At 31.3% G+C, this 27,524-nt stretch overlaps 1 protein-coding gene across 1 annotated transcript in view; it reads right to left on the reverse strand.

Annotated features, from left to right (window-relative positions):
* LOC134264426 (fibrillin-2-like) overlaps window positions 1–27,524 on the reverse strand; it is a 51,601-nt gene that overhangs the window by 15,379 nt on the left and 8,698 nt on the right. The window contains exons 2-61 of the mRNA XM_062746715.1: window positions 22,838–23,105; window positions 22,310–22,422; window positions 22,155–22,222; window positions 21,840–22,075; window positions 19,334–19,447; window positions 18,884–18,997; window positions 18,611–18,727; window positions 18,351–18,464; window positions 17,943–18,173; window positions 17,705–17,818; window positions 17,434–17,550; window positions 16,169–16,285; window positions 15,882–15,995; window positions 15,657–15,773; window positions 15,429–15,545; window positions 15,003–15,116; window positions 14,342–14,458; window positions 13,884–14,000; window positions 13,571–13,687; window positions 13,211–13,327; window positions 12,983–13,096; window positions 12,773–12,889; window positions 12,267–12,383; window positions 12,039–12,155; window positions 11,818–11,931; window positions 11,554–11,670; window positions 11,229–11,345; window positions 10,939–11,055; window positions 10,077–10,193; window positions 9,669–9,782; window positions 9,313–9,429; window positions 9,090–9,206; window positions 8,850–8,966; window positions 8,612–8,728; window positions 8,373–8,489; window positions 8,125–8,241; window positions 7,755–7,871; window positions 7,537–7,650; window positions 7,301–7,417; window positions 6,965–7,081; window positions 6,608–6,724; window positions 6,395–6,508; window positions 5,406–5,522; window positions 5,069–5,185; window positions 4,830–4,946; window positions 4,581–4,694; window positions 4,327–4,443; window positions 4,046–4,159; window positions 3,817–3,933; window positions 3,517–3,630; window positions 2,996–3,109; window positions 2,716–2,832; window positions 2,500–2,616; window positions 2,306–2,419; window positions 1,934–2,050; window positions 1,563–1,679; window positions 1,308–1,424; window positions 1,067–1,180; window positions 803–919; window positions 65–178 (exon numbers count right to left, since the gene is read on the reverse strand). Coding sequence (XP_062602699.1) covers window positions 65–178; window positions 803–919; window positions 1,067–1,180; window positions 1,308–1,424; window positions 1,563–1,679; window positions 1,934–2,050; window positions 2,306–2,419; window positions 2,500–2,616; window positions 2,716–2,832; window positions 2,996–3,109; window positions 3,517–3,630; window positions 3,817–3,933; window positions 4,046–4,159; window positions 4,327–4,443; window positions 4,581–4,694; window positions 4,830–4,946; window positions 5,069–5,185; window positions 5,406–5,522; window positions 6,395–6,508; window positions 6,608–6,724; window positions 6,965–7,081; window positions 7,301–7,417; window positions 7,537–7,650; window positions 7,755–7,871; window positions 8,125–8,241; window positions 8,373–8,489; window positions 8,612–8,728; window positions 8,850–8,966; window positions 9,090–9,206; window positions 9,313–9,429; window positions 9,669–9,782; window positions 10,077–10,193; window positions 10,939–11,055; window positions 11,229–11,345; window positions 11,554–11,670; window positions 11,818–11,931; window positions 12,039–12,155; window positions 12,267–12,383; window positions 12,773–12,889; window positions 12,983–13,096; window positions 13,211–13,327; window positions 13,571–13,687; window positions 13,884–14,000; window positions 14,342–14,458; window positions 15,003–15,116; window positions 15,429–15,545; window positions 15,657–15,773; window positions 15,882–15,995; window positions 16,169–16,285; window positions 17,434–17,550; window positions 17,705–17,818; window positions 17,943–18,173; window positions 18,351–18,464; window positions 18,611–18,727; window positions 18,884–18,997; window positions 19,334–19,447; window positions 21,840–22,075; window positions 22,155–22,222; window positions 22,310–22,422; window positions 22,838–23,105 — 7,297 coding nt within the window. The remainder of the gene's footprint in view (window positions 1–64; window positions 179–802; window positions 920–1,066; window positions 1,181–1,307; window positions 1,425–1,562; window positions 1,680–1,933; window positions 2,051–2,305; window positions 2,420–2,499; window positions 2,617–2,715; window positions 2,833–2,995; window positions 3,110–3,516; window positions 3,631–3,816; window positions 3,934–4,045; window positions 4,160–4,326; window positions 4,444–4,580; window positions 4,695–4,829; window positions 4,947–5,068; window positions 5,186–5,405; window positions 5,523–6,394; window positions 6,509–6,607; window positions 6,725–6,964; window positions 7,082–7,300; window positions 7,418–7,536; window positions 7,651–7,754; window positions 7,872–8,124; window positions 8,242–8,372; window positions 8,490–8,611; window positions 8,729–8,849; window positions 8,967–9,089; window positions 9,207–9,312; window positions 9,430–9,668; window positions 9,783–10,076; window positions 10,194–10,938; window positions 11,056–11,228; window positions 11,346–11,553; window positions 11,671–11,817; window positions 11,932–12,038; window positions 12,156–12,266; window positions 12,384–12,772; window positions 12,890–12,982; window positions 13,097–13,210; window positions 13,328–13,570; window positions 13,688–13,883; window positions 14,001–14,341; window positions 14,459–15,002; window positions 15,117–15,428; window positions 15,546–15,656; window positions 15,774–15,881; window positions 15,996–16,168; window positions 16,286–17,433; window positions 17,551–17,704; window positions 17,819–17,942; window positions 18,174–18,350; window positions 18,465–18,610; window positions 18,728–18,883; window positions 18,998–19,333; window positions 19,448–21,839; window positions 22,076–22,154; window positions 22,223–22,309; window positions 22,423–22,837; window positions 23,106–27,524) is intronic.

Here is a 27,524-nt window from a genome sequence, read left to right on the forward strand (position 1 = left end):
TTATACAATGGAAATTAGAACGTAATAAATATGTTCACAGATATACGCCATCTGAACATTATACCTTCCTGGCAGTGTTGTCCTATCCATCCTTCTGTACAAACACAACCATACGATCCTCTGACGTTAACACACGTTCCGTTATTCTGACAGGGGTCATATTCACATTCATTTTCGTCTAAAATACCGGTAAATAAATAAATCACCATAAGATAGTAAAAGGAACAAAAATATAAACCACTTTAACTGACCAGTTTTTCTGCTAATACGTGTATATATTTCTCCAATTTTCCATCGTTCCTATGACTTTTGCTGTATGATTAATTCAAGATTTTGGAATCGTTATCACCCCACCCCCTTTTTTAATATGAATTGGTCTAGTAATCTGCGTTTTAACAATACATGAAAATGCAGTCTATTTGGTATAAAATTGCCGACACTTTAAGGAAAAAATGATTTTCCGTTTGAATTTGCCTCAGTCATTGCTTCATATTTGAATTCTTATTGTTAATATTGTAGTTATTGCTAAAGATGTGTATATGCTTATTATTATGTAAAATAAAAGATAAAAATGCTAATAAATGCTTATGTAGTTATTGCTAAAGAACAAGAATACAAGTTAAAGGTTTATTTATTTTGTTAAAAGTTATTTTAGGATGATCGTGTTGTACTTATATCTAATGAAACAGAGTCTATCATTAGATCAGAAATTAGATCAGAAATTAGATTTAAATTAAATCTTTTGCCTTTTTTGATAAAACAATTTGTTGGTATTATCATGGAATTGTTAATTGAATATTACCTTGATCACAATTATACCCCTGCCAGCCCTCCACACAATTACATGTGTAGGAACCTTCATTATTGTAGCATGTACCATTATTCTGACATGGATCCAGCACGGCACATTCGTCAAAATCTGAAATATAAACTTATCCTTATAAGGTATTGCTTAGTCATTTCAACAGTGGTAAAGCAAAACATGGGATGTAATTCCTAAAATGAATGGATGTAATTTATACATGTATGAACTATGAAACATAATACTTGTATGGTTTTTACTTACCATCTTTACAGTCTTTGTTTTGCCATCCGTCTGTGCAGTTACAATAATATGATCCATCTGTGTTGATACAGGTTCCATTATGAAGACATGGCACAAAAGAGCACTCGTTTGTGTCTAAAGACAAAGAAATTCAACATAAAGATTAAACTTAACTTTTTCAATTTCAGATTAAAAACCTTATTCATAACTGAAACGAAAATTGCATCCGTAAAAAATAAGAAGGAATAGGTAGAAAAATCACCCTTTTCACAATTGAAACCTTCCCACCCTGTTCTGCAGTCGCAGGAGTATGACCCTTCATTGTTTATACATGTTCCGTTATGTTGACATGGAGAATAGCGGGTGCATTCATCGACATCTAAAAAGCAAGACTTTTGTGAATTTCCTATACATGCATATCTTTTTAAATTTTATATTTAATTGAAAATATATTTCAAGGTATGAGACATACACACATAGGGTATGTGACATTGATTTGAAATGAGATACTATGTACCTGTTTGACAATTTTTATCTCCCCATCCCTCGGTACAAACGCACGTGTAGGAACCATTGTTGTTAACACAAGTACCGTTATTTTGGCATGGAGGGTTAACGATACATTCGTCTACATCTAGTCAATTAAAAATAATATTAATAATATAACTCGTATTAGAAATACCGTTTGAACTATGATATAAATTGCTTCGTTATTTCCACAAGGCCAGGATTTGCATTCAACAGCATTTAACTTTAGCGACGGTTCTGTCTCTTGTATGATTTAATCAATTATAGATAAAAAAAATAATGTTGATGTAATTTCGAAATATTTGAAGAATTCGTTATAAATGAGACTATTATAAGTTGTCATGTACAGACACAGCATACCTGTTTCACAGTGTTTTCCCAGCCAGCCACTCTCACAGTTACACTCGTAAGACCCAAAACTGTTAATACAGGTCCCATTGTTCTCACACGGTTCCTTTACAGTACATTCGTCAATATCTAGTGAATCAAAAATAAAATTAACATATAATAATAAATTAACATATATTAAAAATGCCATATATATATATATATAAAATATAGATCAATGAGATTTTTGATATTTGGACATACTGTGCGATATTGTGATATACATTGTATCAATATGTGTAGGAATTCCAAAGTACATAATTACAATAGAAACACATTACAACCTCAGGTTATACACATTTTACGAATATTTTCATTTTTCTTATCCTTTCATCAAATATATACCATCTTCACAATGTTGTCCCTGATAGTTCTCCATACATTCACACGTGTAGGATCCGTTATTGTTGTGACATGTCCCGTTGTTTTCACACGGTTCGATATTACATTCATTCACATCTGTAACATCAATAATTGAGTTAAAAGTTTGTTAATATAATGTAATGGATAACCATGGAATGAAATCAATGTAATTGTACCTTTGTGACAATTTTGACCCTGCCAGCCTTGTTGGCAGTTACAGATGTAGGACCCAAATGTATTTTCACAGGTTCCGTTGTTCTGACATGGCTGTGTCACATTACAATCATTTATATCTAGGGAATAAAATAAAAAAAAAGAATATTCAAACAGAAAACAAATCCTCAAACAAATGATAACAGTTTTCCATCAGGCCCTAAATATATGTAACTGACCATTTTCACAATGTTGTCCCTCCCAGCCCTTCGTACATTGGCATGCATAAGATCCGTTAGTATTCAAACAGCTTCCGCCATTTTCACATACTCCAATCAGCTGACACTCGTTAGCGTCTAGTGTGTATAAATAGAAAATTTCTTCAATAAAAATCATTTTTATGAATAAAAAAATATCTTGATAAAAATTTAGTCAGGTCCAATTATTTATGCCCATTATTCCTTCCAAAGTAACTGTTCCACGCTTAATCAAACAGTTGAATTTGAAATTAGATATAACCTTCAGTGCAGTTTTGCCCTTGCCATCCGTCCTCACAATCACAGATATAGGAGCCATTGGTGTTGATACAAAAACCATGGTCACAGGGTGAATACAACTCACATTCGTCTTCATCTGCATAAAAAAAATAAAGCTCGAGGTAAAATGAATTTTCATAAGTCTACCCCTGAAAAATAGAAACACATATAAACATCTTTTAATGCCTATCCACTGATCTTATTTCAAATAATTTTGATGTGTCTGCGAACCCTGGTTTAGACATGGACAGTTAGGGGTTTGAAGGGAAATATTGGTAGGAATATAAATGATACAAAGGGAGGACATAGGATATATACTGTTATATACACATGTATGATTTATACCTTCTGAGTAATAAACAGCTGTCTGTAAAACAAACTTATTACCTCATTAAAAGGACGTGTAATTAAATTTCGCAATTAATATAAATCAGAATAAAACTAATAAGAGAAATATGTGGAATTTAGGAATGTAATGGACTTAGTGAAATCAAAATTTATCACCTATATGACAGAGTTTTCCATTCCATCCATTTAAACATTCACAGGTAAAGGACCCTTCGTTGTTGATGCAAGTTCCATTATTTTCACATGGAATTTCATTGCATTCATTTACGTCTGAAAAAAGGTTTATTTTTTACATTAAGTCAATCAACATAATATGAGTTCAAATTAAGTCTCTGTCATTCTGACAAAATGTTCTAGAAAGCTACATATTTAAACATTAATAAATAATTTCAGATATGTATTAAAATCTACTTATTACAGGTTACCATTTAATTTTAGCTCATGTGTTAAAATTACCCTTCTTGCAGGTGTATCCTTGCCAACCCAGGGAACAATTACAATGGTATGATCCATTATTGTTGATACATGTTCCATTATTTAAACAAGGCATTATCGTCAGACATTCATCGACATCTGAAAGGAGAAATCAAAATCGAGGAATTTTAATTAAAATTTCAAAAGCATTTGTTACATAAAAATATCATCTCCTTGAAAAAGTAAGGCTTCTCCAAAGATGCATTCTCACCTTCTCTGCAGTCTTTAGCCGTCCATCCTTCTGTGCAGTTACATGTATAAGATCCATCATTGTTTATGCAAGTTCCGTTATTTTCACAGGGAGAGAAATTACATTCATTGACATCTGGAGAAAAGAAAGGAATTTCAATTTGAGACTTTAAGTTTGAAACTGAATTTTGAAGAGCTTATTTGCAAGTTTTATTTGATTGTCTCTCTTATTGATAAGGACATGTTTACTACATTCTTAACTTTCAATGGAAACATAAGAAATGTGGCTTAAAATAATCATACCTTTTTCGCAGTCATGTCCTTGCCAGCCCTCCATACAGTCACATGTGTAGGAACCGTTATTGTTAAAACATGTGCCATTGTTTTGGCATGGACTAAACTGATCACATTCATTAACATCTGAAGTAAACATCATAAAATGATGTAAGTAAAAAAGTTAATATTTTCAAATTTTTTTTTTCTAAAAATCGTAGAAAAAGCAACGATCAATAAAATTAATACATATTTGCATCACATTCTGCTTTATTATAGAGTACCTTTTTTGCAGTCCTTATCTGCCCACCCAGTATTACAGTTACAGGTATAAGATCCGTTATTGTTTATACAAGTCCCGTTATTCTCACAAGGAAAGGAATTACATTCATCAATATCTAATAAAAACATAAATCAATCAAATGCTTTATTTGATCATTGAAAGCTTGGTGCAAATTCATACAAACAAGACATACTTCTGATATAAAGTGTTTACCGTAAAATTTAAGATTTTTAATATAAGCGAATCAAACCTTGATCACAGTGCTGTGCCTGCCAACCCTCCGTACAATTACACACATATGATCCATTGTTGTTTATACATGTAGAGTTGTTGTCACATGGCGAAAGTATTTTGCATTCGTCAATATCTTTGTAAAAAGAAATAAAATATATTGCAAAATTACCGTAAAATACGGAGTGAGTGGCAAATCCATTTTTAAACTATTAGAACACTTCATTCACTATTAAGCTATAAAGAAGATGATTATACCCTTTTCACAGTCATGCCCCTGCCAGCCCGCCTTACAATTGCAGACGTAAGATCCGTTGTTATTCACGCATGTTGCATTATTGTAGCAAGGGGAGAATATTTTACATTCGTCAATATCTAAAATTAAGATATCTATATTTATTCATATAAAGAGAATATTTTTTTCTCAAAAGACTTGAATAGTATTCTTCAATCTTAATTTTATTTTCATATATTATTAAAGTAAGCGTATGAATTTAGATGTACTGTAAATATATTTTTACACTTTTTTTTGTTTCATTGTAACTTTTATACAGTATTTCATTTTCATTTACACAGTACATGAAATAAATCTCACCGTCTTTACAGTTATGTCCCTGCCAGCCCTCCGTACAATCACACACATAGGAACCATTGTTGTTATAACATGTACCATTGTTCTGGCATGGACTAAACAGCTGACATTCATTTATGTCTGGAAATGAATTTTTGAACTTGATTAAAAAACTTTGAGGTGAGATAAATAAGATAAATAGAAATTTCCCATTCATTATTTGTTTATTTTTATCCAACTTGCTGTGTGTTTCAAATTTCAGAAAAATACATATTTAGATAAATATTTAATAAATTTATGCACATTGACTACAAGAATTTAGAGCTCAATATAAAGAAGGTATATGTTCCTGGATTATTATACAAATAATTTGAACTCATTGGCATAATATTTATAATATAATATAGCCAATTTATTGTGCATATTTGTCTACTTTTTTATAATCTTACATAAAAAAATAGAACTTTTCTTTAAATTACATAAATTATTTTAAACTAATCGATATAAATTATTTAAAATATAATCATATTTATTATTGATTCCACAAATTTAACAAAAATCGGTCATGTTTTCATTTGAATGTAAATGCCATATGCCAGATATACATGTGTATATGCATATATACACTCAATCTCGTATAATTATGTTTTAACACAGATTCGCCATGTATACATATACATACATATATATATATATATATATATATATATATATATATATATATATATATATATATATATATATATATATATATACAGGACTGACGACAGATTTTTCCGTTATTTCCCGATTATAACGAGGAGCACACGGCTGGTGTGACCGGTCAGCAGGGGATGCTCACTCTTCCATGACACCTGATCCCACCTGTGATGTGGTTGAGGTCCGTGTTTGCTCTGCTCCTATTTTGTATTGTTTTATGGCCTTTTGATCTGGAATACTGTTTGTTATCTCTATATGTTTCGTTTCATAAATGAAACTTTGTTTATTCAAGAAAGTTTAAAAAAAATGAGAACCTTCTGTGCAGTCCCTGGCTGTCCATCCTTCTCTACAGTTGCATGTATAAGATCCATTATTGTTTATACATGTTCCGTTGTTGTCACAGGGCGAGAAACTGCATTCATTAATATCTAATGAAAACATAAAATATTCAGATGACTGATACCAAACAAAATTATACAGGTGGCATAAATTAAAAGTGAAACCATTTATACATAAGCGAGTCAAACCTTGATCACAATGCTGTGCCTGCCAACCCTCTGTACAATTACACACATATGATCCATTGTTGTTTATACATGTAGAGTTGTTGTCACAAGGCGAGGATATTTTACACTCGTCAATATCTTAAAAAGATAACACTTTCACGCACAAGAATCGTTGCAAGCTAAACAGTTTCTTTATCACAAAATATCTTTCTTGTTATTTTTAATTATGCATTTTAAAAACTGCAGACTAACTTAAAGATTTTCCTTATTGATCAGATGTTTCTAAACGATTATCATTTATTTTCAAATTACAAAAATATTTTCTTTAGATGCTCTTTTTCTTCTTTATAGAAAATCTCATTGAAGGGAAATAATTACCCTCTTCACAGTGTTGTCCCTGCCAGCCCTCCGTACATTTGCAAACGTAAGATCCATTGTTATTCAAACATGTTGCATTGTTGTCGCATGGAGAGAATATTTTACATTCGTCAATATCTATAATAAAGAATTATCATTTATTATAGGTCATTTTATATTGGTTTAATAAATATAATGAAATCGTCTTTTTAAAAAAATGGAAATAAAAAGGAAAACAAAGTTTCTAAATACAGATTTTCAATAATTCATGATTTCCTTTGACAAAATCTGAGTAATCTTGTTCTTTAAGTGGCAAAGTATTCTTTAACATTGGACATGATTCAAAATATTTTATACCTGTATCGCAATCATGACCCTGCCAACCCTCCGTACACTGACATGTATAGGAACCATTATTGTTTTCACAAGTACCATTGTTTTGACATGGACTAAACTGCACACATTCATTAACATCTAAAGAAATTTACAGGAAGTGGATATTTCACAACTTTTTTATACCAAAATAAAAGGTCACATTTATATATAATAAAACATACTTTGTAGCATTATAAAATTGCGGAGATTATTATTACCCGCTTTGCAGTCTGTATTTGACCAGCCAGTTGTACAGTTACAGGTATAGGATCCATTATTATTGATACAAGACCCATTGTTCTCACAGGGTGAGAAAATACATTCGTCAATATCTAATTAAAATCAAACGGAACGTAATTAAAAATCTATGCATGGATAGCTGATATAGATAGATAATTTTATTCAGTCTTGCAGTAAAATTAGATATAAATTGTACCTTGGTCACAGTGTTGTCCCTGCCAGCCCTCCGTACAGTTACAGATATAGGAACCGTTGTTATTTACACATGTGGCATTGTTGTCACAAGGCATGAACATTTTACACTCATCAACATCTTTAAAGAAAGCATGCATGTATATATTTATAATTTTATGATCATATAAAATTATTCAGCAAATTATTTTTTTTTTTTAAAAACATCAATGATTTTTTAAAGATTTTGATAAAACATCGTTATACATTTGAATGATTCCAACATATTATTGTTTCTTTTGAGATAATATCATTTTCCTTTATATTCATCTCTTTTTTTAAATTTACCATTATACACAAATTTCCTCATATCATTATTTACGTAAATAACATACCCTTTTCACAATCATGTCCCTGCCAGCCTTTCGTACAGTTGCACACGTAAGATCCATTGTTATTTATACATGTAGCATTATTGCTACATGGAAAATACATTGTACATTCGTCAATATCTAAAGTAAAGAAAACAAGGGGAAATGATTGCTACTTTTAGATGCCTCTCATGTTTTCTCTCATCATGCTTACAGTCTGCACTCAAATATTCCGCTTTCTTCACGGATTTACAAGACAAAAAAATTCATACCTTTTTCACAGTCATGTCCCTGCCATCCTTCCATACAGTCACATGTGTAGGAGCCATTATTGTTAATACATGTTCCATTGTTCTGACATGGTTTGAATTGGTCACATTCATCAACGTCTGAAAATGAGATAAAAACCATTAGCTATGTGCTATTAATCAAGATTTATTCCTAATTGCTTAAATAGAACTGATAATGAAATGACTAATTTGAAATTAAAAAAAAACATAAATTAAATAACCTTTTTCACAGACATGTCCCTGCCAACCCTCCGTACAGTTGCACACGTAAGATCCATTGTTATTCACACATGTAGCATTATTGTTACATGGAAAGAACATTGTACATTCGTCAATATCTAAATAAAAAATGCATGTAATAAAGGGAAACTGAATAAAACTTTTAGATGAGCTTCATATTTTCTCTCTTAAAGTTATTCCGTTCTCTTCAATAGAGTTACATTACTACATAATTCATACCTTTTTCGCAATCGTGTCCCTGCCAGCCTTCCATACAGTCACATGTGTATGAACCATTATTGTTAATGCAAGTTCCATTGTTCTGACATGGTTTGAATTGGTCACATTCATCAACGTCTGAAAATGAGATAAAAACCATTAGCTATGTGCTATTAATCAAGATTTATTCCTAATTGTTTAAAAAGAACTGATAATGAAATGACTAATTTGAAATTTAAAAAAAAACATAAATTAAATAACCTTTTTCACAGTCATGTCCCTGCCAACCCTCCGTACAGTTGCACACGTAAGATCCATTGTTATTCACACATGTAGCATTATTGTCACATGGAAAGAACATCGTACATTCGTCAATATCTAAATAAAAAAACTTAAATTAAAGGGAAACTGAATAAAACTTTTAGATGACCTTCATATTTTCTCTCTTAAAGTTATTCCGTTCTCTTCAATAGAGTTATATTACCTTTCTCGCAATCGTGTCCCTGCCAGCCTTCCATGCAGTCACATGTGTAGGAGCCGTTATTGTTATAACAAGTTCCATTGTTTTGACATGGTTTGAACTGCTCACATTCATTTACGTCTGAAGATGAAATAAAAGCCTTGTCTTACTCTTCAAGATATCTTTTTTGTTTAAATAATATGAAATGATCTATTATATTATCGGGTAATTCCTTAAATGATTTTTCAAAGCTTTGAACTTTGATATCAAATTTAGATTGAATTATTATTATTACCTTTTTTCTGACAAGAAATATTTGACAGAATAAATAGTTTGATGTCAATGAAAAAAAACCCACCGGGTTTCTCAACATGTTTTACCTTCTCCACAATTTTTTTCTGTCCATCCCTCCGTACAGTTACATGTATAAGATCCATCATTGTTTATACATGTGCCGTTGTTTTCACAGGGCGAAAATTTGCATTCATTAATATCTGAAATTTATTTTTAAACAATAGTTTTTTGAAGTTTGTAAGTTAAGTTATCTGAAGACTTATCATCCCTCTGAGCACTCATATAAAACGTGTCATTAGCGCTTATATTTATTCAAAAGAAATTTATATTTAATACACACAATTTCGGTACCTCTTATGTAACAAACTTTAGCAAAAATGGCTTAGAAATTAAGTGTATAAATAATAGTTATATGCTTGTTGGAGTTATCTTACTTATCAGAGTATCAAATTAACTCCAATTGCTTAGATAGGACTCTTGTCCATTTATCGCACCTTGTTCACAATGTTGTCCCTGCCAACCCTCCGTACAATTACACACGTAGGATCCATTGTTGTTAATACACGTAGCATTGTTTTGACATGGGCTGAAGAAATTACACTCATCCACATCTGCAATTTAATTGGAAGAAATATATATTGAAAAATGTGTCACTTTGATTTTGTTTCATATCAAAGTTAAGATAAGTTTACTGTTAATTAAATGGTATATTTTTCCCACTTATGCTAACTTTTATACAAATTATGAATAAAGTGATCTAGAATAATACAAATTAAAAAATTAGAATATTCAGGATTCTCTCCAAAAAAATAAAATAAATAAAGGACCATTGTTGTGAGCGGTACCGGATGATTCATGGTATAGGTAGGAAAATCATACAAGGAATGAAAAACCATGCAATTTTTTTCCCAATATTACGTTTTTATCATTAAAGATTACATTCTGCATCTTTGTATGAAAGCAGGCTAACTAAGACTTTCATGTGTTAGTTACAGAATTTTAGACATATAAAACACATGAACAATGTATACCGTATAAGTAGAAATTTTAGCGAGGATTTAATTTTGGCATTATTAGCGAGGGTGCCGAGATCGCTAAAACTGAATATCGCTAAAAATTAATTGCATTTTATTTGTTATAGCTTCTTTAATGTGCATTTTAAAACCGCTAAAAAACATCCCGCTAAAAATAAATTACCAGTTTTTAAGGACAAATCGCTAAATTTGCGTCTCGCTAAAATTTCCACTTATACGGTATAATGCTTGGAGGTGGAGACATTGTTTTCAGATTGTAATTAACAATTGGGTTACTTTATGAGAAATGAAGAAAAAATGGAAAGAATGAAATTAATCCTACCTTGGTCACAATGCTGTCCCTGCCAACCCTCCGTACAATTACACACATATGATCCGTTGTTATTTACACATGTAGAGTTGTTCTCACATGGCATGAAAATTTTACATTCGTCAACATCTTTAAAAAAACAAACAATATGTTAAATTAATAGTTTATGATCAAATATTCAAACTTTCTTTCTTTACTTAAATAAGTTATGGCTTATCATTTTTATCAAATTCGATTGAAAAAAAATCAAAGATCATTTATCAGTTTATCCAATATTGTTATAATTAGTGAAAATGAAATACCCTTTTCGCAGTCATGTCCCTGCCAGCCCTCCACGCAATTGCAAACGTAAGATCCATTGTTATTTAAACATGTTGCATTATTGTAGCATGGCATAAAAATTCTACATTCATCAATATCTAAAATACAGATGTACATTAAAAATAGATACTTTGTATCAGATTCAAAAATATATGGTAATGTTTTCATGTTTTAAATCAAAAGTTGGATAATGAATATCAATATATCACTAGAAAACAATAATTCATAATTATTTTTCACATATTTTAGTAGAAAAACCCTAATATCTTAGTATCGTATATTTATAATTCAAAAGAGAATCCCTACCGTCCTTGCAGTCATGTCCCTGCCAGCCCTCCATACAGTCACATGTGTAGGAACCATTATTATTAAAACATGTGCCATTATTTTGGCATGGACTAAACTGGTCACATTCATTTATATCTAAAATATCATGAAATGATAAATACTTCAGAAAAATGTAGTATTTTAATACAAATTGACAGTGATGGTAAATATATATAAAAGAGAAAATCCTAATATATTTTCCTCCCAAATCAATTATAAATTCAATTAAGATAACTATATAACCTTCCATGCAGTCTTTATGCGTCCACCCAGTTCTACAGCTACATGTATAGGATCCATTATTGTTTATACAAGTCCCATTGTTCATGCATGGAGAATATTCACATTCATCAATATCTACGGGTAAACATAGAGAACATATACAAGTTTCTATTAGGTCTTATTTTTATTTTTTCGTATATTTATTATTCTTTTAAGTATTTATAACATTGAAAAATAAACACCTTGATCGCAATGCTGTCCCTGCCAGCCCTCCGTACAATTACAAACGTAGGATCCATTGTTGTTAATACATGTTGCGTTGTTATCACATGGATAAAACACGTCGCATTCATCAATGTCTGGAATGTAAAAGAATATTCTTCATCAAAAGAAGGGTTTATTATTTTTTTTATTTATACGCACATGTGGCATGAAAATTATTTCTTTATATAGTTAAATGTTAATTTTACCTTTTTCGCAATCATGTCCCTGCCAGCCTTCTGTACATTCGCAGGCATATGAACCGTTATTGTTTAAACATGTAGCATTGTTTTGACATGGTCTAAATTGTTCACATTCATTCACATCTGAAAGAAATCATAACGATATCATGTTAAGAAAAACACTTCAAAACGGGTGCTGGAATCTTTAAAAATATATTGATATTACCATTTCATCATTTAAATCAATCCATTGCATCGATAAAATTACATGTCTAAAAATGATATATGCCTGTGATATTTCATATTCAGTTAATGTTAGATATAGGATCATACCTTCTTTGCAGTCTTTGTTACTCCATCCTTGTGTACAATTACAGGTATATGATCCAAGAGTGTTGATACAAGTTCCATTGTTTTCACAAGGAAACAATTCACATTCCAGGCGATCTATAGCATAAATTTGTATGATTTATAATGTTTTAAATTTAAAAACATCATTAATTTTCAACACTTAAAAATATTTAGACAAATACCAGTGTCACAGTCATGTCCCTGCCAGCCCTCCATACAGTTACAAAAATAGGATCCATTATTGTTAATACAGGTACCGTTGTTTTGGCATGGATGAAACTTTTCACATTCGTTTATATCTAAAAAATCAAACATTTCCTTAATGGTACCTTAGTTATATTTTCCAAACTTAAAATAATTTACCCATGTAGAGTTATATAATATTTTTTTACCACTTATACAATCTTTGTCCGTCCATCCTTCCGTACAGTCACATATATAAGATCCCTTATTGTTGATACAAGACCCATTGTTCTCACAAGGAAAGAAATTACATTCATCAATATCTAAAGACGAAAGAGAAAATATTTTAAAGACCTTGATATGTTGATCTTACATACTACATACATGTAGGACAGGTTTTATATACACGAACCAAAATTCTTGTGCTCTAAACGCACCTTGTTCACAATGTTGTCCCTGCCAGCCCTCCGTACAATTACATACGTAGGATCCATTGTTATTAATACATGTTGCATTGTTATGACATGGTTTGATAAATTTACACTCATCCACATCTGTAATTTTAAAAAATCAACAGCCTTAAAACAAATAATCAATCCCTTACATTTGTAAATGATATATGTATTCAAGATGAAACATATGGAGGTAGCGAACAGTATTCAATATCAGAAGTCCAAAAAACAATACAAAATAGGAGCAGAGCTCCAAAACATCAGGGGTGGGATCAGGTGCCATGGAGTGAGCATCCCCGTATAAAATTAATTATAATAAATTAAAAATAAATTTTTAAAAAATACCATCTTGACAGTCATGTCCCTGCCAGCCCTCCATACAGACACATTTGTAAGAACCATTATTATTATTGCATGTACCATTGTTGAGACACGGATTCATGACGTCGCATTCGTTGATATCTAAAATTTATCAAGATAATGTTGCAAAATTCAATTATTTAGATCAATACGGGAATGTAAGACAAAAAGGTTATAAAATTCATATTCGTAGTTTATCAAGATTACCAAAAATACTTTAATTATGAGAATAAAAAAATCATGTCCTTTAATTATTTCATTGATTTAAAAATGTTCTCATAATAATCAAAGTATTCACCTTCCTCACAGTCATGTCCCTGCCAACCCTCCGTACAATCACAACTGTAAGAACCGGCGTTATTTTTACAAGTACCGTTATTCTGACATGGACCATACATTTTACATTCATCAATATCTAAAAATAGAGATATTAATTTGTTTTTACTAAATGTACATGGTGTAGATGTAAAAAGTTTCATAGTTTTATAGACATACTTTATAGTTACAACTTAAATCAACAATGGAAAAAAATTGCAACAAGGCTTGTACTGTTACAAATAAAATCATCAGTTCATAAACCTGCACGAAATGAAAAAAAATCCCATTAGCTTCTTGGTATTGTAAATTATACTTTGAATAAACACTTTTTCATAATGCTAAATATTAATTTTGAACATTAAAATAAGATTTTCCCCCACACTTTTCTTTATTTAAATTAAAATTCACATTTACAAAGAAATTAAATAAGAATAAAACCTTGTTCACAGTCATGTCCCTGCCAGCCCTCCGTACAGTCACATGTGTAGGAACCGTTATTGTTTTCACAGGTACCATTATTTTGACATGGACTAAACTGCATACACTCATTTACATCTGTAAATAACAATCATAAAGTGATATGAATAAGTGTAAATAAACCAAAAAATATGATTAAATTTGAAAAGTGACAGCGATTTTTAGCTTATTTTATGTGAACAAAATTATTTTAATATTTGTTATAAATCATTTAGAAAGTTAATGACAACCCGGGCTGTATGTATATATATTTTTAAATGCAAGGCAATTATTCAAAGGAACAAGATAAATTTATCTCAGATAAGTTAATAAAATAAATTCTTTTTCAATTACTTGGTTAACCATTAATTATTATTTTCAAAAAAGATAGAAAAAAATTATCGTGGCATTAATTTACTTTAATTTGATTTGTTTATGTTCCTTCGTCTTCTAAGCTATCAGATGTTAAACACATTCAACTAAATGGTAAAGTATAGCGATTACTATCCATTGCAATGTAAATAAAATCATTATTAAAGGAAGTTGAGATATTTTTCTGTACATGTATATACAATAATGTTGATTTGGTCCTATTATTAGTTACTTATTTTAACAGTGATGTAATGATATTAAACGCCCTCACCTTCTAAACAGTCTTTGTTATTCCACCCTTTTGTACAGTTACACGTGTAGGATCCCTCAGTATTGATACAAGTTCCATTGTTTTGGCAGGGAAATAATTTACACTCGTTTACATCTAAAACAAATGTTGATTATTGTAAAACTTTATTTGACTTTTATTTCAAATAAGAACCTTCAAATAAGAATATAAATTCTGTGAATCTTTTTTTCAAAATTGAATTTTTATGTTCATGAAAGATTAAATGAACAGTAAGCGTTGGTACCACTTAATAAATCAAAGAACACATTCCACAATCAGTGAGGTAAATATATTCAGAGTTGACCTGGAAATCAAATCTTTACATCTTATAAATAAAATTTCCATAACATACAAATACAAGGTCCCTTTATTAGGATTATTAACACACCATGCTTAATATATGGCTACCTTGTTGACAGTGTTTGTCTTGCCATCCTGGAGAACAGGAACACGAATAAGAACCGTTACTGTTCACACACGTTCCGTTATTTTCACACAGTCCTATGACGTCACATTCATTTGTATCTGAAACAATATAATTTGAAAAGTGCAGATCCTTTCGACTTTGTTTTTCAAAGTCCTCTTTTATTTTATAAATCATTTAGCATTTCCAGGATTCAAGATCCCCTCTCTCACCTTCCTGACAGTGCTGACCCTGCCAGCCTTCCATACATTCACACGAATAGGAGCCATTGTTGTTATGACAGGTACCATTGTTCTGACATAAACTCGTGTCTCTGCATTCGTCCACATCTACATTCATAAAAAAATTAGATTTCAGTAATGAGATCAAATTTTTTTCCGACACAACAATGTTTTTAATTTTAATCAAAAATATTGCAATTTTCCAATAGACAGTACCAATCTTGCAGTCTTGACTGGACCATCCTGGAGTACAATTACACATATAGGAGCCAACAGTGTTGATGCATGATCCATTGTTTTGGCAAGGAAATTGTTTGCATTCGTCTTTATCTAAAAATATGAAAAGGATAAGTAAAACTTTTTCAAATATATTTCATATTTAAAAAAAAAACAGTTTATGATATAATATTTAGCGAAGACTATTTTCTGTCAAATCTCTTTGTACTAAATATTAATTACTATCGTATATACATCCATATATATGTACTGTTATTTTTATGCACCTTTTTCACAGTGTTGTCCTTGCCAGCCCTCTGTACACATACAGACGTAAGAACCATTATTATTGTGGCAGGTGCCCCCGTTCTCACACAATCCAAGTTTCTCACATTCGTTTTTATCTTTTTAAATTAAAATAGAAAACACCCAATGAAAAATTCACGCCAATTGAAATTTATCAAAATATATAGTGATTGAATTTGTTTTAAGCCAGATGCTATAGCATTTACATAAACTAAAAATGACACAGGGTAGGGGAACAAAAAATGCATTTCAACAAATCAGTAATATTTGAATTTACTGCCGCTACCACACAGGAATCCTTGAAGGCTTTGATCCACACATAATTACTGCTTTTCAAAAAAATTGATATCAAAATCAAACAATTCATTCATTTTCAGTATATTCCTGGATAAAGAAATTTACAATTCTTGAAAATTAGGATTTCATAACTATATAGGTTTCATTTGCTTTAAATTGTTCAAAGATGTTTTTTTATTTTAATTAGCCCCCCCCCCCCCCCGCCCTAACACCAGAACCCCTGACTCTGGGGCCATAAAATTCACAATTTTGGTAGAGGGCTCATTATAACTATGTACTTAGTTAGTTTATTTAATATTCAGGAGCGAAGATTTTCAAAGAAATAATGCATTTTCACTATATACTTATTTAGCCCCGCCCTAAATAAAATGAATACAATTTTGAACAAAATGATTACAATCATGCAAACAGTTTGACTGCTTGATGTCCAGGAGTAAAGAAGAAGATTTTTAAAGATTTCATTAATTTTAGTGGTTTTGGCCCCACCCCCCAGGCCCCAGGGGGGTAGGGATCATGAAATTCACAACCTTCACCCATAGATGCTTTGTGCCAAATTTGGTTGCAATTGGTCAGTGGTTGCCTGAAAATGTTCAAAAAACCCCTACGACGTGCAGCCACAAAAACAGATAGCAATAGGTCACCTGAGTGACTCAGGTGACCTAAAAATATAAGAGGTACGTATAATCATAAACTAAAAATGACACGTAAAAATGTTGTTATTTGAATTTATTACAGAATTAAGATGAATAATTACTGGTCATTTATCAAAATACTATAGAATTCCTGGATAAAGAATTGAACAAATAGGATTTCTCCTTTTCTTTAAATTGTTGATTTATTTTTTACTAGATTGAATCGGTTTCTTTACGTCCGGTTTATCTCATAAATAAAATGATAAATGATCAAAATGACAAATGGATGCTTATGAGGTGGGATATTTTTGATTCACCTTCCATACAGTGTCTTCCAATAAACCCCTCCGTGCAGCCACAAACATAGGAGCCATTATTATTTATACAAGTTCCGGTGTTTTGACAGGGAGTGGAAATTACACATTCGTCAATATCTGCAAATTGTAAAAACATTTCTTTATTATTCAAGGGTCATTGTTTACAAAAATAATACAAAAGGTTATTGACATTAATCTAATGTGCGCTTAATCATGTAAATTATTGCTCAGGTAACTTCCATATTATTAATAACACAGATGGCACATTTACCTTTACTACAAGTGTGCCCCTGCCAGCCCTCCGTACAGTTACAGTCAAAAGATCCAATGCTATTTACGCAGGTTCCATTATTTTGACAAGGGTATAGATCGCATTCATCCTGATCTTAAAACAAATAAACAAAGTCAATATTTGAAAATAAACACAAACGCTTTACAAATCTTTAATCTGATTGATCGGTATTTTTATTTCTATTTTATTTCTATTTGAAAAGTTATTTATAATTTACCATCTTGACAATTCTGCCCCCGCCAGCCCTGTACACAACTACAGGTATAAGAACCGTCGTTGTTGTAACAAGTGCCGTTATTCTGACACGGCTGGGTTTCCGTACATTCATTGATGTCAGCTTCACAGTTTTTGCCTCTCCAGCCCTCCGTACAGTTACATTTGTAGGATCCTTCATTGTTTATACATGTGCCATTGTTAAGACAAGGAGAACTCTTACATTCATTCACGTCTGGAAAATATTAAGAAAAAAAATGAATAATGCATGTATACTCATTAATGATTATTCAATATTCGCTATCATATAAAACCTCAAAAAAGAACAATAAGTGTTTTGAAATGTTTTGTACTTTAAACATAGGTATAAAGTACATTATAAGATATATCACTTTGATGCATGTTTAAGTACCTTTTTGGCAATGCTTATCCTGCCATCCTTCGGTACAATCACACGTGTAAGAACCTGGGGTGTTAGTACAACTACCATTGTGTTGACAAGGAGACATAAGACATTCATTTTGATCTGAAAATAACCAGGAACTTAAAATAACTCTGTCCCTAACATGTCAAAATTAATTTTCAATTTTTCCGAGATATCTGTAATTATTCCATAGGATTTTATATGTTGAAATTCAGATCATGAGATAATGTTTCCTCAATAAATCCTACCATCTTGGCAATGTTGTCCCTGCCAGCCTTCCACACATTGACAAACGTAAGAACCGTTATTATTGATACAGGTACCGTTATTCTGACAAGGTTCTAAAGTAGAACACTCTTGGACATCTTAAAAAATTAATAAAAGTAAGCCAAGAATTTTAGATTGAAAATTTGCTGAGAAGAATGGCATTTTATTTAATCTCCTTATATCAGGATCATTGAGATTTTTATAGAAACTAATGATACCTATGGTTCTGTTCCTTCAAAGTGTTGTTTACTTACCATTATAACAGGTGCGCCCAGTCCACCCTGGTGGACAAACACAGAAATATGATCCATCAGTATTTACACAGGTCCCATTATTATGACAAGGAGAATTTTCACACTCGTTTATATCTAAAAAGACAAAAGGGAATTCAAAAATATATTCAAATACGTATTTGATGTGCATCCATTAAAAAAATAAAAAATGCAGACATTTTCAAAGATAACTTATCTGTATAAATTTACCCGTTGATATCTAAATACGATTATTTCAAATGATTATTTCAAATGCTGTATACTTTTCTATATTTTTTCTAAAAATATTTTTCTAATTGTGTTGTCTGAAATATCATTCAAAATTTTGCACGTTATCAAACATACGATTTTTATTTTTATTAAATTATTAAAGGATTATGCAATAATTCTTGAGCGCATGTGTGTGATATTTTTAGATCTGATGTAATCTACCTGTTTCACAGCGTGTTCCTTTCCAGCCTCTGTCACAGACACAGCTATAGAGAGTGACGCCATGACTTATACATGTGGCGTTATTCAGACAGGGTTCTTCCGAACATTTGTCATCTTTGAATTATAAAGAATCTTCTTTGTTACCTTAATCCTTCACAGTTTTACAATTAATTGATAAATATATTGTAATGAAATTACTGTACCGGTTATTTTCTAAAATAACATACTTTAGTTGATATTTATCCTTAATATGTTATAAAAATGGGAACTTTAACAAAATTCTCAAAATTTTACAAATACGATAAATATAAAAAATTAAAATCTGATATTCTTACAATTTTCATTATTATTGAATTATTAAAAGATTATGTAATAATTCTTCACCACCAAAATAAATATTCAATAACTGTCTTGTATCATGGTCCAATTAAAAAGTTTTTTGAACACGTGATTTTCTAAAATGATTATTCATTATTAAACATCCAAACTCCAATGAAATTCAATTTTCCAATCACGTGAAAAATCCTTTGCCCCGCGCAAATTGTGCATAGCGCCTGACAGTCACAAGATCACAGTAATGATGAAGCAGTTCACTGGAAGATAGAGAGCATAAGGAGCTTTACAACAAACTAATAGGCATTATGCAGCCTGGTAAGTTAAATTCTGATTATAAAATTATTACAAGTATATTGTCTTTTATTACAGGGATCCGCCCCCTTCATCTCGTTATGCCCCCCCCCCTTTGTTTGTGTAATGTCCATTTTTCATCTTTATTTATAAATGAAATAGATTTTGACTTGATATAAATATTGAACAGAGATCACATGAAAAATATCCTGTTGCATTTCATAATTTATAAAATTTTTCAATTCTTCAAACTTTACGTAGTTTAAGGTCTGTTCTGAGCTGGGTCACAGGTCGCTAGCTGGGTCACCACCACGGTACGGCATTCAGACTGTCGGCGTAAACAAACTGAAATCTCTGATGAACAAATATGATTGTAATTTCTATTATACCACATGGAATTGATAGCAAAACATTTTGCTACAGGGCACAGATTGGAGATGGGGCCCGGGCATTCAAAAGGTCAAATCACCGTTTATCATCTCAAATAACATACATTAGTTGATATTTGTCCTGATTATGTTATAAAAATGGGAACAATTCATGTTCGTTAACAAAATTTCATTTCATTAGAAACTTGTGTACAAGTATACAACATTATATTTCAAAGGAAACAAATTTTTTTTAAGATAACAATATAAAAAATTAAAATGTTACTAGAATAATGTATGATGCAAAGACTGGAAATGAAAGGTGTACAATAAATTATTTAAACAGCACAGACATAAGAGTGTACAGTTATTGTACAGGGAATTTATATATGTTTATATTAAGGTCTGGGTGCATGGGGTATGCTACTACTATATGGAAAATAGCATCTAGAGAGAGCTACGTGACAGTTTCGCGCATTCTCGCAAGGTTTCTAAGAAAGCTGGATATTGAAAATGGGGTCTAGGTGATAGTTCTGAACGACTACACAGGTTTCTAAAATATATAGCTGGTTATATAGATGATGGCGTCTACGGGATTCTATGTGACAGTTTCGCACACTCCCACCAGGTTTCTACAATAGCTGGTTATATGGAAAATGGCGTGTGGAGGGTCGAGGTAATAGTTGTGCACATTCTCACCAGGTTTTTCCAGTGATTTTGGAAGAGATGAACCCTCTTCAACTACACCTTCCCTTAATCCGTATCTGTTCAATAATAAATCCCAATAATTAGGACTAAAAGTAGTAGTTGTCAGCGGAAGTGACGCAGTTGTAGTACTCGTGCTGGTTGTAGTTGTGGAAGTGGTATCTTCTTTAAGTGTTCCTACTCTCAATAATAATACTTTACTTGATGTTGATGATAGAGGCGTGGTGGTTCTTGTTTTCTCGGTGGTGGTAGAAATTGTAGTTGTCCTCTCTTTAAGTGCGCCTACTCTAAGAGATGGCGCTTGACTTGTTGTTGACGTCATGGGTGTAGTGACGTTTGTTTTTTCGCTAGTGGTCTTAAATTCTTCGAGTGACTTTGGTATTTTGCTTGTTTTTGGTGCTTCTTTTGTCGTAGAAGATGTGGATATTACATCTTCCGGTGTTGTTTCCGTACTCGAAATAGTAAGAGTATTGTCCGCTAATGATGAATTTATTGAAAATTCAATTGGTAATGGTATATTCCATGAGTTCCTTAATTTTTGCTTATGTATATTAAAGCAAGCTTTGGGTGATTATTAAGTGAAATATTTACTCTATTAGATATTTTAAGAGGTATGTTTCTGAATAAATCATAACGGAAAAGACAAATGATGCAAAATAAAGCGATATTTCATGCAAATTGCAAACACCTTTTACCTTGCATATATTGATTTAATGGAAAACAGGCAATTTTTTTATCAGGATAAACAGACACAAACTCTTAAATGAATGAAGAAAACATGAAGTTATCAGTTTATCATACTGTACCGTAGAATGGAATACGGGGTAGGTTGATTGGCCCATCTGTTGGTATCTTTTCCAATCGTATGCCAAAACTCTTTATGTAAACCAAGAAGTCCCGGATGACAAGAAATAAGGCATTGTCCTTAACAAGTCGCCCAGACTTCTTTAGAATAACATCCTGTATATCCTTAACGTTCTGTGTGTAAATATTGTCCAGGAAGTCTACGGTAAAGTACACGCCTACTTTCCCGCCATTATCTCTGTAAGTAGATTTCAAGTAATATAATACGACTGAGTTAAATATTAAGAAAAATTGATTGTTTTTTAATTATTACTTACTTGAGATCATGAACTTTGCACTGGAGGTAGAAATATTTGAATTTACTGGTAAAGAAATACTTGTCCATCTGCAATTATAAAACACAAGTAGTATGAATATTCAAAGTCAAAAGTGAAGCTTCAGGAGCAACATATAAGATGCTAATTGTACTTACTTCGTCACATAAAGGTTCAGCTATGTTTCTAAAATCAGATGATGTATGGTTGTCCATTGCGTCGGTGAAATTACGATTATAAATGGTTAAATCAATGTGGGCTCGGATTATTGCTGCAAAAATATTTTAATAGCCAGTGATTATCATATAATTTATTGTAGTGAAATTAAAGGAATTAATGTAATTTTAGTGGGTCAAAATCTGTTTTGTATACGTAATGTATGAAAAATATTCAAAATTTTCATAAAATTCTGATTTCTAAACCAGTTTCTAGACGTTTTTAAAAAAATCTAAACACTTAAACATTTGAAATTGGAAAATTATTTTTCTTCCCCAAAGGATTATATAAGAAAAACTTGTTTTGCTCAATAAACATGTTTCAAGCAAACTTCAATGACAAACTCTATGAAAAATTTATCTATTATTAAGGAACGTCTCGTCTGTCCTTAACAAGAGAATGTGGTGTTTCATTATGCTTGTTTTGCTAATTAACAATTTCATAGAAAGTAATCCTCCTTGCTGTATTACCTTTATGGTATAGAAAGTAGAGAGTAATGCCAAGAATCACAGCTATGGCGGCTAGTACCGCAATGATCATCAGAATGACGACCACTGTATTCCTCCGCCGGAGGTTCTCCTCGGACGGCTCCTTGGTGAGCTCTGACGCCGTCGTGGATCGGGCAAAGGTAGAAAATGAGGAGAAGCGGGAGTATTTTCCGAAATCCGGAGTGTCCCGGAGGGAACCTAACATTCCGGGAAGCCACCATGGCTGGGACGGGGTATACCTCAAGGCAGGCTTCAAAGGGAAAATAAATCTGTTCATTTATGTTTAAATCATTATATAATACGTTAAAATTTGCTTTATCACCTTCTTAGAGCGTAAATATGTTTGTAAACATGCTTTCTGATTTTAAGGTTCCTGAAATAAAACTGATTTGTGTTTTTAACAATTAAAATATTTTCCCCAAATAAATTAACAATCGACGTGACAAGGCATCACGATACGTAAATGTCAAGTTCTGTCTATTTTATAAAGTCAAAATTGAAGTATAAGGACGTTGACAAAACAAAAAAGTATTGCTTTATAATTAGTTGCAGAATTCTCCACAAACAAATGTTTACCACAACGTAAAGAAGATTTATTTTAACAAAATACAAAGCGAAAATTTATGAAACCTTGTACATTTATTATAAGGATCTTTTAATGAAGCAATTCCTTCACATTTCACATTTCATAAATTAAAATATCAAATTTAAATAAAAGAAAAAAGTGTAGAATCAACGGTTTACCATGTGAATAATTTAAAATATCAATACAAAAGTTACTTTACTGATTTCCTCATTAAAACAGAAGACAAATGATGTTTCAAAAAATGTTAAGGCAACGAACAGAAATAATTCTAGATAAAATTTTCCGCAATATCTTAAAGCATTCACAATTTTCTTTCTTGTATAAATGTCATATGGTCCTGACTTCAGACTTGGTTTAAAATCTATATTACAAATAACTGAAAAACATGCAAAGAGTAAATATTTACAAAACAAGTCCTTCATTAAAAATTGCACCTCCTGGACTCAATGCACATTGAAATTTAAAAATATTTCATAAAAGCGTTAACTTGATCTTTGTAATCTTTATAAATAATTTAACAAAGATGTCATGTGACACAACTGTAAAAAAAATAGATCGTTAAAGAGGGTTTGTCAAATCTTCTTATGCTGCCATCAATTCATAATGAGATAAAGAGAATATATTGTATTATTGTCAAAGTATACTTTTTATAAATATTAAATTTATTTTGAGGTTTTCGTCAGTCAGTCAGTATTTGACTTAATATGTATTTCTGACTAAGTCATTGTGTCGACCAACGAAATTATGACTTCAAACGAGACTGCTGATATTCTCGCCTCATCAACCTATTTGTCAATAACTTACTTTAAGTAAGCTTTGTTATAAATCATTCGCTTGTATTTGCATGTTTGCAGTAATTGAAGGCAATCACTGTGACATTTGTGTTGGTTTGCTTATCATTTATTAAAAGCTTGAGTTACAAGATTTGTTGAGGAAAGTGGAAGTCCGTGGAAAGATGCATTAAAAAATAATCATTTGTAACGATTAAGGACCCCTACTCTACCAAATGCTGGGGGTAATATTTCTCTAAGAAACTTTAATTAGGAAAACATAAAACTATATTTGGGGATAAAAACTTACATGAAAAAATTCATATAGAAAATATTGAATTCCGGATTCAGTCCTTCGCATATTATACGCATATTAATTAACTTTTTGGTTATGGATTTGTTGGGTTTTTTTTGTTTTGTTTGTTTGTTTGTTTGTTTGTTTTTGTACAATTTTTTTTCTCGATAATTGGATAATTTGCAGTTTGAGAAGATAAATTGAGTTCTCAATAAAAAAAACAAACATTAGTTAAATCATTTCTAGGTTGTTCTACGCGCTTATGACCCGAATACCCACAGGTCCATACAAACATAAGTGATGAGTGATATGTCATAAATTATGAATTTATTTATTTCATAATTAAACGCAAAAAAAAAAAAAAAGAATTTAGTACTATCAATCATCAAACTTTACACAGCTCTAAGATCGACGTTATCTGACATTAAAACACTCCAAGACACCTTCTTGTTGGAGGGTTTGGTAGCGAGGAAATTGTTGTCATTTTTTCAGCCGCTACTCATCAATAAGTATGTCTGTAACGGGTCACATTTAGGAACAAAGTCCATGTCTGTTACAATCTTTGTTTTAATTGTATATTCGTTACAGCTGTTCTCTGAAATTGATGTGTGCTTTGGATAAGAAAAGATATTACTTCTAAATAACCTGAACATAATTTGCATTCAACACCTGTTCCAAGAGAAAACGGTCAATTAAATCTTATATTTTTGTTTTGTCAAGCACATTTAATGCAACTTTTACTGAAACCACAGTCATTCTTGAGAAGAATTGAAATTTGGTGCAAGTCTTGCAGAGTATCTTTGACATACTTACCCAATTTCTCCTTTGAAACTTGTTATAAGTTGTTAGGTGTAAAACAATCATTTCACAATTAACAGGTCGTGTTAATTATTTTTATCTGCATGTTTGAAATATCAATCATTTTGCAAGAAAACCATAAAGAAACATGATAAACTAAGAGATATTCTAACACTAATATATGTCAACATACGGTGAAGGCTTTTGCTATAAATTTCAAAAATAACAATCCATAAGGTTAATTTTCTGCATGCGTAGCCCCGTAATGACCATTTGTGTCTGAAGACATATCACTGTCAACATATTATGATGATTAACAAACACAGACCAGAAATGTACAAAAGTCAATTATAAAATCATCCAGCTGTTTTGATTTATGCACAATTCTCCTATGGTGTGCAGTTCAGTAAAATGGATGGCATAAAAGACACACTTTATCATTTTGAGGCATCCTTCTTTTGGGACATGTTTTTGTTTAATTTAATGCTTAAATGTGCATTTAAAAAACTTTTATATTTGGAATGTCGAGGACATATATATGTTTGTTAGAATTAAAACAGTTTGATTAGAATCTATTCAAAAACCATGTGTACTTCCATCTAAAGAACTTGGCATTGCAGAGATTTGAAAAACAAATTACTGTTTCTTTCTTCGAAGAATAATTTACTTGGAACACAGATTTGAACCACCTGGGATTAAGAAAGGAGCCCAGTATGAGCAAAGTTTTTTGTTAAAAGTTCATATGTGTTAACGTTGCTGAAACTAATAGTGAATATCATTTAACTTAGCATAACAAAAAGAAATACAACAGAGAAGTCCTAACAGCAAGTTTTGGGGAAAAACATTAGGTATCGGGGTATTTTATTGGTCTTTTTTCCTGTAAACAAATTTCTTCATTATAACATAAAAGATTTGGAAAATTCTATTTGTTACTTGGTTGTTATAAAGGGTTATGTGTTGTTTTGATTCTTCTGTCTAACAACCAGTTTTTAAAGTACAGTAACAAAGAATATTTAGTAAGTACATTTATCTTTGTTCGATCATGAGAAGGAGCACACGGCGGGTATAACCGGTCAAAGGGAAACTTACTCCTCCATGGCACCTGATCCAACTTCTTATGTTTTTAAAGTTCCTTTGCTCCTGAACTGCATTGTTTCAGTGAAGTTTTGAGCTTCTGTTCATTATCTCCATTTTAAATGAACACAAATGATCACAACTTAAAAAAAAAATTTAAATATGTACTTGTCAGTACTAGAATTGAAACCATCAGGGCAAACAGAAGCAAATGATCAGGTAAATAGTGAAATATATGCACACATTTGACCTTTAAGCATAAATTAAAGTGGGACCAAGAGAGTGCAAAAAGTTTTAGCTGAACCAGTATTGTTAATATGAATTAAAAAAAATATTTGGCATAACATTGAAAAATATAACATGCATTTTTCTTTTTTTCTTAAATTACTGTTTTTCGTAATGTAGTAGTAGAATAGATAAGAAGGAAAATAACATTATACCATAGACATTTAAACAAAAGCATGGTCAAAAATTAAAAAAATCTCATATGATCACGATTAAGAGAATCCATCAACTACTAACTGATTATTACATATAGGGCTCATGGCGGATGTGACCATTTGACAGGGGATGCTCACTCCTTCTAGGCACCTGATCCCACCCTTGGTGTTTCCAGAGGTCCGTGTTTATGAAGTTTTCTTTTTGGTTTATGGGGTTGATCACTGTTCGTTATCTTCCTCTTTATATCTTTCACAAAACGATGACTAAACACTGACTTTACCTTGTCAAAGATCTGAGATAAAGCGAAAAACGAAACTACTTTTAACTACAATAGGTCACTTGCTTGTCTCAGAAATTACAGTAACATTATAAAAAACCAAACCGAAGTTATGTTTTTTTTTTGCAGGACATATATAATGAAAAGATAAATATAAAAAACGGTGATCAATCTCCAAACAAATCTACAAAAAATACAAATCTATGAAAAGGGTATGACGAAAAATTATGAAGACGCGAAATTCACGAAGAAAACCGTTTGATTAGTACACAACCAATTAGTAAATAAAAACGGAAATTAAAAAAAATGCTTATGCATCAAAAGAGTACCTTAAATCTACAAATAGGTTTCAATGCTCTCGTTTCTTGTGTCAGCCATTTATTTTCAAGTTTTATTATCATTTCACGTTTTCTTTAACTAAATCAGGA

Source organism: Saccostrea cucullata, unplaced genomic scaffold, assembly GCF_032062105.1.
Source record: "Saccostrea cucullata isolate Sc308-1 unplaced genomic scaffold, CSIRO_AGI_Scuc_v1 ctg844, whole genome shotgun sequence".
Taxonomy (NCBI): domain Eukaryota; kingdom Metazoa; phylum Mollusca; class Bivalvia; order Ostreida; family Ostreidae; genus Saccostrea; species Saccostrea cuccullata.